The 21,364-nt window shown below is 40.8% G+C and overlaps 2 protein-coding genes across 9 annotated transcripts in view; one reads left to right on the top strand and one right to left on the bottom strand.

Annotated features, from left to right (window-relative positions):
• nbeab (neurobeachin b) overlaps positions 1 to 21,364 on the top strand; it is a 213,911-nt gene that overhangs the window by 138,284 nt on the left and 54,263 nt on the right. For all 7 annotated transcript variants that reach the window (XM_085795996.1, XM_085795995.1, XM_085795997.1 and 4 more), the window contains 3 exons: positions 4,279 to 4,403; positions 12,589 to 12,735; positions 18,027 to 18,163. In XM_085795996.1, coding sequence (XP_085652122.1) covers positions 4,279 to 4,403; positions 12,589 to 12,735; positions 18,027 to 18,163 — 409 coding nt within the window. The remainder of the gene's footprint in view (positions 1 to 4,278; positions 4,404 to 12,588; positions 12,736 to 18,026; positions 18,164 to 21,364) is intronic.
• mab21l1 (mab-21-like 1) lies at positions 12,515 to 21,097 on the bottom strand. 2 transcript variants are annotated; one of them, XM_085796004.1, is made up of 2 exons: positions 19,783 to 21,097; positions 12,515 to 12,704 (listed from the first exon to the last, which is right to left on the bottom strand). In XM_085796004.1, the coding sequence occupies exon 1, from the start codon at positions 20,861 to 20,863 to the stop codon at positions 19,784 to 19,786; it is 1,080 nt and encodes a 359-aa protein (XP_085652130.1). In that variant the 5' UTR covers positions 20,864 to 21,097; the 3' UTR covers positions 12,515 to 12,704; position 19,783. The 2 variants fall into 2 exon arrangements, with proteins under 2 accessions (XP_085652130.1, XP_085652129.1); XM_085796003.1 differs by lacking the exon at positions 12,515 to 12,704 and adding an exon at positions 14,601 to 14,785.

Here is a 21,364-nt window from a genome sequence, read left to right as displayed (position 1 = left end):
ACAGTGTCTTCTTTTTTTTTTTTGGGAGGTGGAGTGGGGGGGGGGGGGTTGTTTTTTGATCTAGCAGCAGTATATGGAAGAATGTGGCGTAAAAATGCTTACCAAAAAGAACGCACTGGTTGACAGACAATGTTCTTGCATTTCCTTGCTTTGGTTTGTAGTGTCTGCCAGCTGCCTGATGGTTTTCATGACGTGTGGAATCCCTGTCATTACACATCCACATATCTGGTTGTCATTTTAGACTGAAAGACTGAATCCAATGAAGCAATCGTATTTGGTCAATAACAGGTTTTTATATATATATATATATATTTCTGGGCTGAATGTGGTGCCTGAATTTCCTGTATAATTCTGTTTGGGCAGCCTCCAGGTAGCTGAAATGGTCAGTGTTGTTTATTGCACTTCCTAGTCAGGTTTGAATCCATTTTATTTATTTATTTTAATTTTTCATTTGTATTTTTTTTTCTCATGTCGGCTTTTAGGTAGAGCAATATTTGCATCTCAAACAAATTCCTCATGGACTTTGTGACTCACAGTCAGAGCCTATTAGGACAACAGAGGACGAAAGAAAAGACTGCTTGTCTTCAGAGTTACTCCAAGTGACGTGTGTTCAGTGTCCCAGTGTGTGTGTGTGATAGAAACCAGTCGCTGCGCCTCTGAATAGAATTGTCACTGATTACTGGTATTTATTATAATTACCCCCTACTCATGTCACCAATGGAAGCTTTTAAAAGGAGTATAATGGTGTTTTATTGAATCAGTATGTCCCTGTCCTTCCTCCCATCCTCCTCCCACAAATCTCCTCTGAGCATAGATAGAATAAAAAGGAAACCTTTAACCATGAGATCCACATCTTCCTGCAGACCATCCCTACTCATTTTTAATGAGCCATTCTACTTTCACTGATTTAAAAAACATAAGTGAATTATTGCTTTTGGCATTAGATTCATGAAATTATTTTTATTTCATTGATTTTATCTCAATTGTAGGGATTTTATTTCATTTGCAGAGATGATATTTTAAGGGAATTGTGCTAATTCAAGTGAGTATGGAGCACTCTGGAGTAGCTGATCTTTAAATCTTTTACGTGTGTTATTTGTTAGGTTTTCATTTGTCTGTTGTTGTTTTTTTTTAGCTCTCAGAAATTTCAGATCTCAAACAAGCACCTTAAACCAGGTAAAGGCAGGTAAAGTTTACCCTTTTATTCAAACACCAAAACCATCCTCCGAAGAATCAGATAAAATAGCGTCTCTGCTGCCCTGATATACCAGTAGCACTAAGAATATATCACTCTCTAATCCAATATGAGCCCTTGTCAGCTGTCAAAAGTATCTCTCTTTTCTAGAATGATGTTATAGTTTCCTCTCCGTTATCATTCCTTTTATTTTTTCTTTCCCTCCCCATCTTATTTTGAATTATTCCTGTCAGCTTTCTCTTTGCTTTTACAAACAAAACACATTCCCTGTAGACTGGGGTGATCTGGCACCTCAAAAACCTCAACACTGGCTCCTCGAGGAAAGATGTGCTTTAAATACCTATTTGAAAGAGAAGAGAATAGATGATCGTCTTCTTACACATTTATCCTACTGCACTTAGCAAGTCTGGAAGTGTCCATAAATAATGGTGCTCCTGTTTCCTGTAGGTTATCAGTGCTGGAAAATTAGCTTTTAAAATGCGGTTTGAAATCCATTTGGGTGATTGATGGGTGACGGCACTAATAAATTTTGCCAGTTTCTAGGAGGCCGGCTCACAGCCATTCTTTATGGTTGTCATGAAGCCAGACACATTTGATGCGGAAAATAAGGAGGTCTCCGAAAACTCTGCTTAATAAAGAATGCTATTGGATGGACAATTTGTTGTTGTTAGACAGACAATGCAGGCAGCCGGCTTTCTATTAATGATCCTGAGGAGGGATGTGGGTTTCATCACCTATACTGAAAATTTATTGTCTGCAGCCTTGAAAATGTAGGCCGATTGTTAGCTTCTGGAGTCTATTAAATGGCACAAATGTATACCATTAAATGTCTTGCTTGTTCCTCACAGTTCCACGCTTTGAAGACATGGATGAGCTGTTTGGTGGCTCAGTGCCACCTCAGAAATCCCTTGTTTGAGAGCTCACTAGCTCTAAGCTGTGAGTCTGTGTCAGGACTGTAACACTCCTGTGGACTTTTTGGACCACCCTCAGCAAGGCGGTTCTTTTAGCACGGCACTTTGGGGCAGTCCAAATCCGGTCTAGCATTTACCACTAGTCTAAAATATCACAGGTCCTACTCAAACAGCAGAATACCACATTCAAACTGAAACCATCTGCACCCGACTAAACGAAGGGAAGAGACATCAAAACGTTGGCGTCCAACTCATTAATCAGTCATTGTAACTGGAGGACTTCGTTTGTTGTACATTTGTTTGCTGTTAAAGACAAATTAAGATATTTTTAGCCTAAGCTGAAGTTGGACTCAAATGAGCATTCTTAACCAGACCAAACAAAATGCATCAAATGCAGTTAATACTGTTACAACAGAATCTTCAAAGTGGCAGATTTATCCCCCACTGGCATCTGCTGTCTATTTGCACTGAGAATTAGGGGACATAATCTTCGGCTGTAATCGCCCAGTTGCCTGCAGTGGATTTACATTTTTCACACTGTGTAATCTTGCGTTTACAATATCATTTACGTGGGTTTCTCCTTTCTACCCACTGACATCTCTCTTTTCCTCAGTTAAGCTTTGAGGGAGATTGACAGGGGACAAGCTCAAGGCGTTAAGGCTTGGTTTGCATACAGCAGCTCATGATGCCGTGTGCATACAGTGTGCACACACACACAGTCTCTGTTTTGATTGATACTTAACTGAAACTGAGCTCTTGTTGCTGTCAGAGCCCAGCTAAGTCTCCTGAGCCTCTTGATTTCTGACATTTGTAGATATTATATTCACGGAGCAAGGAGGCTGTATTTTGTGATGTGATCCCCTGTAACACTTTAATCTTTTTAGACTGCTTCAATACTGTGGCAGGGGAAGGGGGCAGAAACCATACAATGACGGCTGCCTGCCAAGGCCTCACCGTATCCTACACGCGCTGAAAAATCTCTAGTTGGATTTGGACACAGAACCAGATCTGTGGGCTTTGTTTGGAGATTTAAATGGCCGTTTGAAATTTTTACCTGTAATATGGACGTAAAGATAACAATTTAGATAAAAGCCTAAGGAGTTGTGTTTTACTACACCATGTACCTCATGTTTGTGTAATAAACAGCAGCAAAACTTTTTGCTCTCTACTGGTACTGTAGCTGCTGAAGCTCAAGAATATCAAGGGGAATGAGCAATGCCATGTTTCTTCATATTGGCTGGAAATGTAATAAAAATGAACCTCATGCCAGGCTGATGTAATCACTTCTTACCTTACTGTCAGCCACGCACCAACTATTTGAATGATCACTATTTTTATGTATTATCTTCCCAGTTAAGAGTAAATTAAAGCAAGATTCTCCTTTTGCTGCATTTCCCTCTGAAGGAAACATAAAGGCTTTGAAATAGCTCCAGCTAGTGCACAGTTGGAACAAGCAGCACTTAGTAACCTAATGCTAGTCCTGGTGCTTAATGGTTTGCATTAGCTGCAAGCAATAAAATTATCCCAGGTCCTCACTAATGTTGGAATAATCATTTACAAAGATGGTTACCACATGCTGGAACTGTTTTCTTCTTTTTCTCTTTTTTTATGACCCTAATTCGCTGTTATTAATAATGAATAAAAATGCAATTTTCTGTCGGGTTGCTCCAGGGCTCTGGGAATCATTTCAATGAATATTTCAGCACATTATTTTAATCATGGCTCCACATATGCAGGGAGGGGGCTTGTTTTATAGGCTCATGCCTCAACCGCCCCAAGACCCTGATCATTAAACCCCACGCTGTCTGCGTTGAGGTTTCTACCTTTGATTTACAAGACTTGTTAAAAAACATTGTAAAAAAGGAGGCAAGCTGTGCCATTTATACTTGTAATTTGATGCTGTATTTGTTAATGGGAGTGCCTGTGATTTATGTGTGCAGCGGCTGCTGCTGCTGCTCCCTGCTGTTCTGATGCTATAGAGGCTTTAACGGAGCTAACATTACTGGGCCTCTGCAGAGCATGCCACTAGTCAGCCTAATAAATCTACTATCTGTGCCCTGATTTTTCTCTTCAAGATGTTTTCCCCTGATAAACAAGTGGCTGCTGTAAGCAGACCATCACTGAGGGGTGTGTGCTCCATCTAACCTGCCTGTCGTCTTGTCTCTGTCATAGTCAGCAGCACGACTTCTGGCGTCTCGACTACTGGGAGGATGACCTGCGACGGAGGCGGAGATTTGTCAGAAACCCGTTTGGCTCCACCCACTTAAACGTCACATGCAAGTCACTGCAGGAATATGGTGAGTTCAGCATCAGTATGTTTTTGCAATGTGTCAGAATTAGGGAGCTGAAAATTCTGCCATTAAAGCATTATAGAAAGAACATTTAAAGGGCACTGAGATTAAGTCCAGACTTGTCCATATGATTTAACGTATTGCTCATAGGAGAAGTTAATTGTGGTTTTTATTGGTAACATATTTATGAGTCCTGTGAAGTGAACATGACACATCCATTTTATTGCACTTTTTTATTTTCATCACAACACATACTCAAGAACAAATTGGATCCCTCGCTTTTGTTATTTTCTTCTCTTCGTCTGAAACTTTCCCTATTGACCCAGCCAGTCTTTTAGTGTTTCCCAGCTTGTGTCAATTTTGCCTTATGTCATGCAACACCACCCTTTAAAGGAAATCAGCTCGGTACTATTAAACACTCTCGCCCTTCTCCCCCACATGTAATTGAATAACAGGGTAAATGCATTAATGGCACAGGGGTGAATGTATTGATTTTGAAATGAATGGAGCAAGCACCTCTTTAACTTTATAGAAAATAGAAAACAGGCGATGCATTGTGGTCCGGCTAGCCTTTTAAAATGACTGCAGACCTACAGCAACACATGCATAATGATTACAGTGTTCACTGGCCTCATATGTGTTTCAGTGTTGAGCTACTGAAGCCGATCGTTGGCTGGGCTCACTACGTCATCTGGCTGCGCTCAGCTCCAGCTCCAGCTCCACCGTGGCTGCTGTACGGAGATCATGGCAGCGCTGTAGATAAACACATGCCAGCTGCTGCCTGAGCTGCAGGTGGTCTATATATGAGACACACGCAATAATTGCACCTCCTGCTTTAGATTTCATGGTGGCTCTATAAGCTAATTGTGTGGGCTTTTGGTGATGTGTTGATTCTGTTGTGGGAACGACTCGAGCAAACACAAGCTACAACTTAAGTGCTTTTAACCTGTTAAGAGATATTCATGGCTGTGAAAACTGTAGTGTCACCACCAGCAAAGACTTGCATTGCATTGCATCAACATTGCCTTCTTGTATATACCAGTAAACCTGTAAAACATATCAAAACATCATCAGAAAACCCCTCAGACTGCTCCTGCAGCATAAACTGTCTCACTGTTGATCCATATTTTATATTTATTCCAAACAATCCTCACCTCATTTACAACCAGTGTTACAAATTTTACAAGGCCTAATCAACTCAAACTATATCTTTCCGGTCATTGCTGTAATGTGTTTCTGACATTAACTTGTCATTTTCTAGTCGTTTGCTCTTAATTCAATTCAACTCAGTCCCACCAATCCACTATACTGTAGATAATACACATAGATAGAAGCATCTGAGGGATGTGGAGGCTGTACTGTAGTTCACCACAGACACAGGACTATTAACATCTTTGACTGTCCTACTTACCTGCAAAGTTTTCAGAGCAAAGATTTAAAAAGCAATGCTGTCCATTTCTGTTACTCAGTTTACTAACTTTCTCAGTTGGCATTGTCCATTGGCCTATTTATCCACCATGCATTGGCTCAATTTGTTTTGTGTATTATCTCCCTTGGTGAGTTGTGTGACAGATATCCTCCAGACAATGCCACGAAAGCATATCACGTTATTTAGGCCATCAAATCAACAGAATATGTTTTTGAGCCTTCAGATTTGCTCATGTTGTTTGACATTAGAGCCTCAGCGTAGTCGACTGAAGACTTGCTGAAGTCCTGCTGGCTCGCGATTTAATGAGCGGAATAATGCATAAACTTGTCAAGTGAAAGGGATCGCCTGCGGTCGGATGGCCCTCTCGCTCTCCTTGAGAGGTGAGCTGCACTTTCAGGCTTTTTCCTGCAGGCTTTGATGTGGTTGCACAGCGGAGGCCAGGTTTTGTTATGAGTTAAAATGAGAGGGATCTTTTGTTCTTTTTCAGAGCTGCAGTAGATTTCGTTGGCAGCGACAGTTGGCAGTTTTTTGTTTTAAATGTACTTTGACAGTCGGGGTGTTTTTTTTATGAATATTCACTTTTAATTAGCATGGTATTAAAGATAGGACCTGTCTTAAGCAGACAACCCCGGTGCACAGGCTCAGAGGTTGGATATCCATTAGTCATAACATCCAGACTTTGTTTTTTGGATATGACAAGGAGTCTATAGAACTTTTTAGTGGGTTCCCGGCTGCATAGGCACCAGAGTAGAAAAACAAAGAGGCTTGTTTGAGTTGGCCCTTGAGAGTCATTATTCAAGCTTTAAAATCTGGGACTATTGGAGAACCGGTAGGTCGTCTAAATTGAATACACAGTTTCAGGTTTGACAGCAGGATATGACAATATCCACTCAGCCACCATCTTAACTTTGACGAGGGCAAACATGCACTATTGTGTTCACAGTAAACGTCAATCTTTTGAGCTCACATGGGGAAAATGAAAGTGAATAGTATTTTTTTCCTCGCAAAGAACATTTCAGTGAGTGAGTGGCCGACATCATTTTTGACAGCACCTACAAGTCTCACAATCCTCACTGTTTTCACCAAGATATTTAGAAATCCTGCTTTTTTTTCCAGTCCAGACTGAAACAGAATGTAGATCATGTTAGAGCAATTGAAATTACCAGTGTTCCTGAGTGCAAATGTCAAGAAAAGACTTCTTTTTTTTTTATCAGGTTGATATATCGGGAAATCCAATGCATCAGTGTAACCTTTGTAATCACTTTTGTGTAACGTGTGTCCGTGTGTATGGGAGTGTGTGAATTCACGGGCGTGCGTGATGGCAGGTTAAACTCTGCCTTAAACTCTGCCTCGTTGTCTATTAGCAGCATTGACAGCTTAGCCAGCACATTCTGTCTCTGCCCTCTGCCTGTAATAACCTGCCCTGTTACAGCCAGCCGCGGCCCAGTATCAGGGTATATTGTTAGGTGATTGGAACTGGGCAAGCATGAAATGGAAGTCACGTTAATATTGATCCAAGTGTTTAACGGGGTGTTTTACCTCCGGGTGTCCTTGCTGTCTCATTTCAGGTGAGCAGCTTCTCTCTGAGCTGATTGCCCTCGGGCGGAGATCTTTATAGCTCTTCTCTTCAGCAGAGGCGGCGGCCTCGTGATGTGATATTAACCTTCTCCAGCTTTAGAATCAGACATATTAAACTGTGACAAATGACATCAGGGCATTTACTAGCATGCAGATCTGAACAATGGAATGCAACCATTCAGTAAATAGATGTTATGCTCAAAAAAGGTTATAGTCGGTACCTAGCGCTCAGGTCCAGATGGGGATTATTAGACACTGCTGTTAATGTTTTGATGGAGAGAAGATGAGACTGTTTGTAACCTCTGGCAGCACAGTAGACACGCAGTGCACATCTCAGGATATTGAATAAAGATCACCCCAAGAGGAAGCGTCTGCACTATATAAACTTCCCTACATCAAAGTTATAATGTTTACTTTTACGGCCTCAAAACACATACTCTGCAATACGGATGGCTTGCATCACAGGAAGTATGAAGCTGTCATTTTTCCCCCCTCATTTAATCTTTCAGTGCAGAGTAAATAAAAGTGAAGAGACAGAGGGCAGAATTGCATCGCCCTAGCGGTAATGCAATCCCATGGACTGGACTTTTTCTCTCCATGTGGAATGTGGAGCCTGTGGAGAGGGTGCGTGGGAGGGCAGGATCTGAAACAGTCTGAGAAACGGAAGAGATATATTTAAAACATTCTATAGAGCTCACATTATATGGATGTTAGTGTGACTGCACAATACACGGAGGTACATTGTAGGATAGTGTAGTAAATAAGCTATGGAAGTGAGGCTTAAAGTAATGCATGTTAGAGATCTGACAGGAGAAGACACAAAACAGAACAATTCCTGAAAAAGCCCAAGAGTTTTAGAACTTTTTTTTTTTTGGCTGGACTAGTCATGATTCAACACTAATCCTCAAAAAATATCTGTTAGATAGTTGATGGTTGAGTTTGTAATGATGAAATTATGCCATTGGTTCTCTGAGTGTTGGACTTTTCCCATTGGATGTTGCTGTTTGAAAATGATTGGGCACAAATGTTTGTCTTTTATGTTGCCAAACAGGCATTTGATTTGATTCTTTTATGTTGCCAAACAGGCATTGTGTCACCCAGATGGAGTTCAGTTTTTAATTTATCTGTTTATTTATTCATCAGTAGATGTTAGGGTTTGAAAACCAGTATTTTTACGGTGCAACGGAGCAGCTTGGAAAAGACTCGGAAGTTAACACATACTGTAGTCTTAATGGAAAGCGTTTCAGTCACTGTTTCAAACTCGTTCCATTGTCTGGCAGCAGAGACAGGAAAACATGTAAATGAGAACAGCTTTATTAGGAATTTGGCTGTAATAAAATACTGTATACATGAGCACAGCGAGTAGGAGGGAAACAAACAGAGAGCTGAAGCTGGATGACACTAATCATGAATCACTAGTCATGAATATGCTGATTAGTGTATTACATCATCTAGTGACATTTAGAGACTTATTGTCCATCAAATCAAATTGTTCAGAGCAGTTTCACTTTCCTGCCTTGTCCAGCAACATATTAGGTTTTGACTCATCTGTTGTTGCAATTGTTAAACATAATGTGATTTTTACAAGAGACCTGTATTTGCCTTCTTTCACACTATCCAGATCCTTCCTTGCTGATTAACACACTTCATGAAAACCTGAGGTATTTTGTGTGCTATTTATAGTCGCACATATTGAATTACCTAAAGTATTTGTGAAATCAGCTGAAATCAGCTTTTTTCTTCTTCTCCTAAGTTAGTTGAACCTTAAGTAAAACATGATGTTGTGGATTTCTTTTGAGGAGAGGCGGTGAAGTGGTTGAGGCAGGGTGTATAATACATAGGAGACTTAGAAAAACACATGCTTGCCGGCTCTACTGAGGCTATAAAAATGAAAGGCCAGTGCCACAAAGCTCTCCAGCGTTGCAGTATATGAAACACGGACCCTTGGCAACAATATTGTACTTGATTCAACAATCTTTTAAAGGCCTTTCAACTCTTATCTATTCCATACTGAATAGTAAAACTACTGAACACTCACATGTGTTCAACATGAGAGCCTGTATGTAAGATTTTAAAGTTGTTAAAGTTTGAATTGGAGTTTAGCATGTTCACAGGAGAATACATGTTCTTGATTTCATCTCAGAGAAATCATGCTTAATTTCTGTTTCTAAATATTGCTGCTCATGCATGATTGTTTCATTTCTCCATCTCAAGTTGATGGAATTCATAATTTAACTCTTGGGCAAACTCACCATTACCAATAGTTTAATATTTTAAGGACTCTCCTCTATACTTCTTCTATTGAAACAAACAGCTTTTAGTCCTCTGAACTGATAAGCCGCTGGTTTACACGTTAAACCCCCTGCGTTATGTTTTGCCCTTTTTAACAGGAATTACATTGTGTTAAAGAAGTAAACAGGCCATGTCATCCCTCCTTTTAAAATCTTCACTTGAAATCACGTCATGATTCTTTACAGTGTAGTATAAATATATCTTCAAAAAAAAGTACAACCACATGTCAGGAGGTTTGACCCTGTTAAAACAGCACTTTGGCAACAACTGAAAGTTACTCACATCATTAAGTCGATATATAAACTGTAATTAGGTTTCTTGGACTCCAAGTTGAAATTAAAAAATGAAAGATTGTTTTGACCCAGCAGGCCATCCCATAATCTACTGTAAGCTTTGTCATGGAAAAAAAACTGTAAAAAAAACACCATTTCACCCTACAGTATGATTTTTGTAAACATCTTCAGTGTTTCCAAGAAAAGTGGGCCACAGTGGAAGATTGTCCTAGAGGGAACTCAGGACCATGGATCCTGGTTTGAACTCCAGTGCTCGGGGGCGGCCTCCGTTGGTCACAGCTGGCACATCTTTATCAGCCTCCAATGGGGTCACGAAAGCTCTGCAATGCACTTTACTGAGTGTAATTAGTACACTCCAAGGCAGTTTCAACTCAGTGATTGAACAATAGGACCCGAGAGACTGGTGATCGGTGGCTTCTCCTGGCAGTGCTCCTGAAGAGCTTGAGAGCAGCCGTGAAATAAAACTGCTGTGGTTCTTAGAGAGATGTTCAGGAGTCAGTGGCTGTGACTTCTCATGGACCTCTCACAATGTAATTAAATAGATACTAGATGTTGTAACATCATTATCCATTCACTCTGTACTGTAGGCTACATTATTTTTCCTTCCTGTAATTTAAATTATAATTGAATTAATATTGGTTGGATCAAATCAATCTCATAGGATTTGAGAGATAAATCTATTGAGAGATATTGTTTGGTAATTTTCTGCATGAGGGCCCTAGACCAACTTAACAGCTTTCTTGAGATCGGTTCACTGTCCTACTGATCATGTGGTTTGGGGTCTATAACAACAGTTGAATTCAAGGATGCTACAACATAAAACCAACTGAAACAACTGTCCTTCTCTTTGTTTTGCTGCACAGTGGTCACGGGTGAAGAGCTTTTTAATGCTCCGGCTTTGACATCGCTCCACGGCGACTGCTGTAATAGTGACAAATTGTGACTCTTTTCACTGCAGCACTTTCCGTACAAAAATGTCTCCAAGTGTGCAGGCTATCACTCAGGAGGAGATCACTTCTCATGTCAGCACATTTTCTCCTTCATGTCATAGCTCTTCATTTCTTGTTATTTACAGCCATATTACTTTGTCTGTGAGCTCGAAATTGCATTGTGGGTTAGAGCCGGCCCTCTACCCCTACACAAACGCTTGATGTTGGCCATTTGCGTGTAGAAATCAGCACAGTTTATTTGGTCTACTCAACCCTGTACAGACTTGCCAATCAGAAGATCAGCCCGTCCACAGAGCTTTCCCTCATTTACTCGGAGCATAATGATGGTTTACAGAATTACAGTTTTAAGTTTCACCCGTTCTGCTTTGATCTCTGACCGCTGGCTGGCTTTTGCCTTTAACATTACACAGAATTCATTTCCGAAAACTCACAGACTTCTTCCCTCTGTCTGATGAAAGCACACCAGATATGAGACAGAGCAGGAAGCAGACTTTTTTCTCAGTAGCAGTGTTGACAACAGTCAAATGTGACCTCTTCAAGACAAGGTACATGTTCCTCAAGGGAGGGAAAGGCGAATTAAGAACCGTGCTGAAAGGAAACATGTCAGGCGGGTGTCAGCCACCTCCCATTTCTTGATATGTGTTCTTCCTTTTCGTACACGCGAGTTTCTCCTCTGGTTATTTCCTACAATGGACTTCAGAAAGACAAATTCGCATAAACGTTTTGAGCAGCCGTGTGGCAGGCACATGTTGGAGATGGGCTGATTTAAGCTGATAAATGTGTTGTGAGACCTCTTTGTTTTTCCCGCTGTATGAGCACATCTTTTTCAATAAGCGGGCTCCACTCTAGCTATATGATGAAGTCCTGGTGTAAGCAGCCTCCTAATTGCACTGTCTGTTCAGTCTCACTCTTGTCAAGTCTCCAAAAGGAGCAAATGATATTTCTAATGGACTACGAGCTCGAGATGTATCCCCCCCCGACTCAGCTGTTGGTCTTTCAAGATACGGATAGTGTTTCATTGTTGACCTTGTCTTAAAATAAAAGCTGAAAACTTCTGATGTTCACCCATGTGAAATGTATTCAGTGAGCGTGTGTATTTTGACATTCTTTCATATGCTACGGCAAGAACATTAGTGAACAACTCATTCCAAGTTCACCCTGCATATTATTGTGTATTTCACACAGAGATAATCCATGTCTCCTTTCCTTTTTCATATGTTATGCATTTTAAGACCTGAGCAAAATACATTCTGCTGTTTGAACTGCAGATATGTCCAAATTTGGTTAGAAGAGCCTGTTTCTCATATGGAGAAATTTGGTTGTGATGCCTAATTTCCACAGTTATTTTGAGCTTTGTATGTATAAGTGTTGTTGCACTATTACTTGGTGTTTACATGAGAGGACATTTATTTTTCCTACTTTTCATACTTAACATAATTACTGTGTTTAGTTACAGAAAGAACTTACTGTGTGTGTGCGTGTGTGTGAGTCTGTGTGTGTGCATGTGTGTGGTTTGTGTGTGTGTGTGTGTGTCTATAGGTGTCTGTGTGTGTTCTGTCCTTTAAATTGTAGTGACGGATATCTCTCTGAGCTTCAGAGGCCAAAGTGCAATATTTAGTGGTCTCTCCACACCATAACTGTTTTTACAGGCTCAGCGGAGGACGAGTTGGTCAAGTCTAAGAAGTCGTTCCGCAGCCAAACCGTGGCCAGCCAGAACCCTGAGACAGAGCTGATGCTTGATGGAGACGATGATGCTGTCAGCCTGCTGCAGGAGAAGGAGATGGACAACATGGGTGGTAAGTCTGCAAACCAGCAACTTCTTTAATCCCAATGCAATGTTGCCGCTGCTGCAGCAGCATTAGAACTTGTCTGTTTTCATCACAGTATTTATCTGTATACATGATGAATATCAATGCAAAAAATAAACTGGTCAGATCAGTGTAGTAGCTGATATAAATATTTTGCATCAATACTATTTAGTATTAAAAGATCTAATTGATCTAATGTGTTAAATGTGTCCTGCACATTCAGTATAGGTCAGATCTGGAAGTTTGTACATTTGACAGCTACGTTTTTATTTTGGTCTGATAAGTGTCCCTCTGTTTTGTTTTGGGTCTCTTCAGCATGGTTCCTTCCGCGTGTGTTTATCTCCCGAGGCAAGTCTTCTAAAGTTAAACTAACACCGGAAAGATGATCAATCCATGCATGTCACAATTTTATATTTAGAATTTTCCGAACCGAGCAGAACATTCATCTGAATCACTGCTTGTTAATTCTGAACTTTACTGTGGCCTTATTTGAACCATGGACCTAATGGTGCAACCTCAGTGGTGGGATGACACCATGTGTTTAGATTATGTTGTTCAGCTCATTTAGTTTAGTTTATACTACAACAGTGCTGGCCATAGTAAAGTTTTACTTTTCGTAATCAAAGTGATAGCAACAACTCTTACTTCGTATTACAGATTAAATGTTATTAAAAATGAAAATGTCTTGGCTATAAATCTTATAAGATCACATGCACTATTCCATTACTCTTAATTAAAAACCTGCATCATAATGACTTTAATATATATTGTTGTCATAACCAATGATTTAATTATTTGACATAAATTATTTTAGTTAATTGTGCTATTTAAGCATGTATTTTTCCAGTGCATGTAATTAATTCTGCTGAAAATCTTAACCCACACCAATTATCTTACCTAATTTAATATGTGTTAAATATTGACTGAACCTACGTAGAAGGGCTTTGTCAAGAAAATCACATATAATGTGTCTTTTGCTTGTGGATGTGAGCACTTGGATGTTAAGGAAGAGCAGCCAAAAACTTAATTATTCTGCAATTACACCAACCCTCTATCCCTCTACTGCAATCATTAAGAGATTAATTGTCCCTTAACAGCCGAAGAAAGACATACAATGTTAAATCAAAATTAATGTTTGATTTATCTTACTCACTGGATTGTTATTGTGTTTCTATCAGCTTTAATGCTTTGTCTGACAGTTCAGTCAGTAGTGCCCATAGTATGTCACACTGCAGACTATCAAACCAACCTTCAGCTGCTTTTAAAGTAACTTTGACTTTGGCCATGACTTTGAAAGGTAAGTTATTTAGCGTTCAGTTGTGTTTTGAGGGGAGATCAATATTGCTGCACTGCGTCTGCATTGGTAAAGCCACGTCCTCATTTAGCACCTTGTGCAAATAGTTGGTGGTTTAAATAAGCAGTGTGTTACTGGTTTGATGCCTACTGACAAAGTGACAAAGATAATAAATCAGAAAAGAAGAAAAATAATTAATTTCTGCTGTGGTGGTGAAAATTACTCAATCTGGGCCATTGTAATTAACTGTTATTGTCACTGGGTGTTTTATTTGAGGCCATTTGCTGCTAATAATGAATGTGTTATGTATGTTATATATTATTACTTATCTCTGTTATTATAGACACACACGTGCACACACAGACACCTGTTATATATTTTGTGTATCAATAGGATAAGAGCTGAATTTCATATTAACAGTAACAAATACGAATGCACTCATGTAATGAATTCAATTCAGGTGTGAATTGTAGGAAAAGAGCCTGAGACTCAAGATTCCCAGACACTCAGATAATAATCTGTTACAGTACGTAGCCCTGCATATATTGGCCAGTTACTGTATCATGGCTTGGTAATTGAGGCTCAGGCTGAACCAGGGCAACGCTGAGCAGTGAAATCCCCTCTAAGATCCCACAGATGAATCTCAGAGGAGGAGGCTAACCCCTCCTCTTTGTCCCCGGGCCAGCAGGCAGCCTTACACTGTCTGTCAGATGAACTCTGGGCTGCCCCATCAAAAGAGCAACGCTAGGGATAAACACAGGCAAAAATATATTCACATGAGACAATTTTGTAAAAAACAGAAATGTTGAATGTCTTTGATGCATTTAAGATCTGTATGTTTGTTTAAAATTATGAGCCAAACATTAACTTTGAGAAATAATTATTTTTTCTGTGTGTGTGTGTGTGTGTGTGTGTGTGTGTGTGTGTGTGTGTGTGTGTGTGTGTGTGTGTGTGTGTGTGTGTGTGTGTGTGTGTGTGTGTGTCGAATCAAAGTTGAGTTTGTTTTTTTGTTTGTTTTTTTTACCAATAGGGGAGCTCCCTCACACTGTAACATTTGGATAATGTTTTTTCCAGGATGCACTGTCTGTGCTTGGCCAGTATGTAATCTCAGGCATGAACAGCCTTAATGAGAGATCTGGGACTAGATCCTGTCAACAACAGCGCTCCTCCTGCCAGCCGTTGGGTCAGTGCATGCTGCGGCTGCCAAAGGGGCGGCGCCTGCACTCGAGGGCCCGGGCAGTAGTGGTTACTGAACCTATGATTAGTTTTGCTCCCCCACAAACACTGGAGATGCTGTCTGTGCCTGCACTAGCATTAAATGAACCTTTTTTGTATGCACATATTACAACCAAAATCAACTAAAAGAGAAACATAAGATGAGCATGTGAAAATGCTCTCAAGGCAGGAGCCGCTACATTTCAAACTGGAGCTGTGTTAGTACATCCCCCAAAGTGTGGTTTAGCAGCCACAACCATTTTGTTTTGTCTTAATTTAGCCCCTCTGTATCTATTTCTGTCCCCATTCACAATACTGAGCCCTCCACTTGCAACATGTTGAAAGTTAAACCAACACAACATACCTCAAGAAGCAATCTCAGGGAAAAAGTGAAAGAGGTTATTCTGCATTTTCCATAACCAAGCTCCCCAAGTTTCTTTTATTCTTTCTTTCATTTCATTTTTTTTCCCATTATATTATATTTATGTTTTCCTTATTAGAAAATCTACAAGTCCTTTATATAAACAATATGGCTTGGATCAAAACAGAAATATGCAGCAAATATGAAGAAAATGCAATTATATTTAGATATTTTTCTGTCTATTTTAATTTAATTATTGCTGGATTCAGACTCAATTAACATGCCATGCAATATAGATTTCTCGAGGCTTTTGTGCACTACGGATAAAAACGGGATAAAAAAATCGAGCATTGTTTCATTGACTCACATGAACAAGGCACTGTTTTTCAGATACTTAGCAGACAGTACGTTATTATGGCAGCAGCCGGGTGTGTGTAAGTGTGTGTATCTGTTATTAGTATGCACGTGTTAGCAAGTGAATGATAGTGCTCAGGTGTGCAAGTAACCCACTTCCACTTATATTTCACATGATGTAAAATATAGAAGCACTTGGCCTAATCAAATGCTGCAGTCCAGCGGATGGATTGTGGGTAATAATACACTCATCTTCTCGGCAGTTGTCCCAAACTCCCACCACACCAAAATGAGACTTTTCATCACTTCATTAGATTGGCCTGTCATTTGACAAATATTTGCATTTTCTATTTAAAAAAAAGGGCCCTACAGCTGGGTGTTCCAGGCTTTAGCCTATATACACTACTCATCCTGTGTAACTTGCCCTTAATTTCATTATTCTCATGTAAACATTTTAATGCCATATAGCCTAATTATGGAAGGATCCCTGAGGGGATTACTGCCTAATCCTCTTCCTCCCTATGAGCAATGGATGCTGTGGCTTAATGCTTCAGGCTAGTGTCTTTCTCTGTGTGTAGCCATGTGGGGCCACAATACAATGCATCAGTTCTGTGTTATTTTTAGCAAGAGGTGAATGGGCTTGTAATTTAGCAGCTGGAACATAAAGACAATCTCCTTTTTATTGTAGCAGAAAGAGTTAATGGCACGCAAAGGTCAATGGGCAGAGAAAATAGGCTGATAAAATGTATTTTCAAAAAGCCTAATAATAGTTTTACATAAATACTTTCACCTCTTAATGGTGTGCAACTGTTTGTATTTCTGTCCTTTTTTATTGTAGGCTATCCTCTTTAACAAATGCACTAAACGTTATCTAAGTCGCAGTAAAACAGGATGAGGTTACTGCAAGTATTTACTCTTCATATGAAGCTTGTAAGCAGCGTGCAGCGGCCGGGCTGATAGCATCAGCAGACAGGATCACCGTTAATGGACCCGAGCAACGCTGAGGGAAAAAAAAAAAAAAATCCAGGGAGGGCGGTTTGACTGTGCAGCCTGCAAGAGCGATGAAGGGGCGCTCTGGGAGTTGAGACCGAAATCCACTTGTATTCCTGTAACACTATCGGCCATAATTGGCCGAGCAACGTAGATTAAGATTGATGAGACATTAAAGTGGCTCTTTGGAGTTTAAGGGATCGATAAATATCCTGATTTCGAGAGCGGACAAATCACTGTAACGGTGCTCCACAGCGACACTGATCTGAGAACATGGAGGATGAAGCACAGGCGGAGAGGGAGGGAGGGAGGAGACTGAAATAAAGATGTGATCACTATCAGCTGACCAGGGTCACAAACCCACCTTCCAATTCTGGACAATAACCCCGATTTAAAAACAATAAGCGTGTAGTTTTATTGTTTCCCCACACGTCATGTAAAGCAGGGGCAGCTGGACACCTGTACTGTAGATCCCTAATGGCGATAAGCCCTGACCATGCAGGGGAACAGAGATTCACTTATTCTATATAAACCAATGAACAATGCGTTATTTCTCGGTGACGGTGGCTGTTTGTATTTTGATCGCAGCAGGTCATAAAAATCTTTTTGTTGTTGTTATCAGTGCATCACTGGATTACAGACAGGTACACGGAGGTAGTAGGTCTGGTCACTGGTGACACCTCTATCTATAGGCCTGATGAGTTCACTGCATTGCGCGCATATAGAAGCAGTGCAAAGACCAAAAAAAGGCGTCTCAGGGCCTTTGTTTTGTGGCACGATCAAAAGTATACAAAAATGAAAAGTTTGCCGCAGCTGTCATAATGCAGAATATTTGAATGAACAACACAAATTAATTTTAAAATGTCTCTCATAAGCATAGATGGTTCACGCGCGTCGCGGTGTGGAGTGATAAGGCACAGGCCGCTGGCACAACACTATCCCCTTGTAATCTCATGTATCAGTTTTACAGAATCCAACTCACTCAGCTTTGCTTGATATATATTTTGCATGTTATCATGTTACTGACTGGGCATGTGGCTGCCCCCCTCTACACTCTGCGTGCAGGCCCAGTGGTTCTGAGCAGCCCGGCCCAGCTTGTTGCCCCTGTCCTGGTGGCGCGGGGAACCCTGTCCATCACCACCACTGAGATCTACTTTGAGGTGGACGAGGATGACCCTGCCTTCAAAAGGGTCGACCCAAAGGTAAGTAACACGCAAGAGAGTGTGCAGCCCGAGTTTACACTGGGCACTTTGGTTTCCGACATGTTTGACTGTTGATTTGTTTTTTAAATTGTAACTGGCCGACAGGTAGGTCTATTAGACATTCACGACATTTTCAAGTAGCCACACGTTGTTGATATATGAAGAAAAAGCGCGGATTGCAGATGAAGTTTTCAGAGGGTCGCTACGCGTCTCTCCATGCTGTTTAGCCTTTTCTGTATTATTAAATGACGTTTTGTGGCCAGAATCTTTATCATGAATTACGCTTGATTTCCATTTGTGTTTTCTTTTTTCAATCTGCTGTATTATTTATGCATTAAAAACGTACATAATACATTGACCTCTGAGGCCTACTCATCCTACAGGCTCAACCATCAAACATCATTTACAGATTATCAAATTATGTCAAATTACCTTATCCACATAATTCATATTGCACATTTCTAACACAGGAGGTTGAGGTTAAATAATAAATAATAATAAAAAGACCCAAACAGGTTTCCAGGGTTGCAGGTCTGGTGAAATGTTGTGAATGGAAAATATTCATTCTTTTCCTCTTTTTTCCTTTTTAAAGTGTCAGACACGAGCCAAAGACCCCGAGATTAAAAGTGCCTTTACATTATTGTTGCATAGCGTTAGGCCTAGCTCACTACTGTCAAAATCACATTTAATAAAAGCATAATGGGACACAAATATAAAACAGCTCGTTTTATTAGCTCTTTAAATTAGATCAAAGACAGAAATTAAAAATCAGATCACAGATGTTATAATCCAGTGTATTTCAAGTGCATTTTTTTCAATTAAACTGTAATATATATATTTATACTATATATGTTATCATTTTCATTTTTTTTATCATGTAGGCCTAAGCATGGTAGAGAAAAACAACAACAACAAAAAAAGTTCGAGTACTTTAAATAATAATTCAAGTAAATCGATGGAATGTTTTCATTGTAACAAATGTCGTACGCCTACCATCAAAATGTAAACTTTCAAAAATTAGAAAATGTTCATTGAAACAGATGAGTCAGACTACCACTGATGCAAGTATAAATTAATAAGGTTTCTACCAGATAAAGAAAAGGTTCAGAAGTAGATTTAAACAGGTGGATCCTATTTACGTGTCACAGAACAACATTCACAATTTCAGACCACTTGAATCACAATGTATGAATGTATTTACAGTATAAAATGTACAGATGTGTGTTTTTATTTTTTTCCCAAAGTTTGTCACGGGGCTTTATTTTAAAGCATTTAAGGAAATTGAGGATTTAGGCAACCGTGTGGCACGGATAGAAAAGAAACCACCGCTGAGGTGGATCCTGGTTTAATGGTGGCCAATAATTTAAACTTACTCCTAAATATTGACACCGCCAAAAGGTGCACAGGGACAAGGGCAAACTGAACAGTTATATAAAAAATCATCTCGAAACAGGCTAGGCCGAAACATATTCAACAACAGAGGACAGCCACATTTCACAAGACTTTGTAAACTGTTGGCAATATTTTTTTTCTGTCCGTTTTATAAGCTCATTAGGCCTCTTTAGCACAATTTGTAAAACGAGCTTAACTAACAGTTTTTTTTGTGTATTTTCTTTTACCTCAGAGTTTCTCCAAGCTTTTGGGGTTGGTCAGTATTTCTCTTGCCAGTCGCCAAGTCTGTTTGGCTGCGTTCTCTAGAGCAGAGTGAGGTTTTCCTTGAAACAGGTCTAAATTGGGCAGGAAATAATGCGGGCACCTTCTGCATTGCAAACATGAAATAAGCTGCAATAGTATCCCGTTCAGGCGGTCGCCAAGGCAGTTCTCATCCCAGTCCGACTCCCTGGGGTGCTTCTCACACTCGTAGGAAACCAAAGTTTTCATGTGGTAGTTGTTGAGGGGTTGTCCGGGCAGTTCGAGGTGACGGTCGCGTAACGCTTTGAGAACTGACAAGCACTTCTTCCTGCATCCGCCCAGGAGCAGCCGGTTCTCGGCCTCGGCGAACTGCAAGACCCAGGCGTCGCTCTCCGCTGAGCTCTGCTTGCCGTTCAGCGAGTAGCACTCTTTGGATAAAAGATTGAAACCCTCCGCTTTGACTTCTGCCACCCGGTTAGGTCCCGGCCAGGGGATGTGAGGGAGAGGCCAGTGCGCAGCACTTCGCGGCCAGATCCCAGTGCACTTGAAAGCCGGCGTGATTTGCACCACGTATCTGTCTCTAATGCGCAACTTGACTTCACTCGTGTCAGCGACCATTTTGACAACATCTCTGTAGCTGCATTTATCCACTGCCTGCGCCACCAGTGTCTGAAATCTCGACCGGATCTTGCGCGCCGAGAGGTAACCGGAGGCTGTGATGAATTCTACCCACAGAGACATGCTTCTCTTTCGGCCGTCGCTGAGCTTGAGCACGGCGCAGCCCGGGAGAGAGCCGTCATCCACAAAGTTGAATACTCCCATCTGATTCAGATAGAGCACAACCTCAAACTCGGTGGGGGAAATGACCTCCAGTCCCTCGAAACGATTATCCATCTCGCTGAGAGAGCTGATGAAGCGGGGCTCCTGCACCTCGACCTCCTTCAGGACATCCGAAACCACCTTGCACACCTCCCGGATGGTCTTGGAGATGGCTGCTTTTCGAGACTGGCATTTCTCGTTGTAGTATTTGTTGAGGTGATACACCAACTTTGCCTGGGCGGCTATCATATTAGGGCAGAGATCCGGGTTATACACCGGAGTCTCGCAATAAGCCGAGGGATCCAACGCGGCTGTTTGTACGGGAGCCAATTTTAGAGAAGAAAGAAAGCTATTTAAAAAGAAAAAAATGTCTATTTATAAGACAACTATTTCAAGCTGTGCTCAGAGCACATGCGTTATAATCATATCACAACATTCACAGCTGTTATTTGGTAAACTGCATTGAAGTGCACGAAGCAAATCCTCTAAATTTATCAGGGCGGCCCGATTAAAAGTCCATTTCAACCTCAGGTTCAGTAGCCGGAAAAAAAAATGTATTTTGCTTTCTCTCTGATCACTGTGCCAGTTTGGAGTCCGCGTAATTGCGCAGAGTGGAGTGTGCCCTCCTGACGCAGACGCCCGGTGTTGCTGTGTTTTACAACAGGGAGAGACACACACTCTCTTTATTATAAGGGAGGAGTTGAAACCAAGATGTCCAATCGCTGTCGGATGCGTCACCGCTTCCCACTT

The sequence above is a fragment of the Trachurus japonicus genome, chromosome 13 (genome assembly GCF_045865225.1).
Source record: "Trachurus japonicus isolate A0001 chromosome 13, Traja_1.0".
Taxonomy (NCBI): domain Eukaryota; kingdom Metazoa; phylum Chordata; class Actinopteri; order Carangiformes; family Carangidae; genus Trachurus; species Trachurus japonicus.
This window is presented reverse-complemented; position numbering and strand designations above follow the sequence as displayed.

Coding starts and splice junctions, on each gene's coding strand:
- mab21l1 (XM_085796004.1), bottom strand. CDS start 20,863: ATGATAGCCGCCCAGGCAAAGTTGGTGTATCACCTCAACAAATACTAC.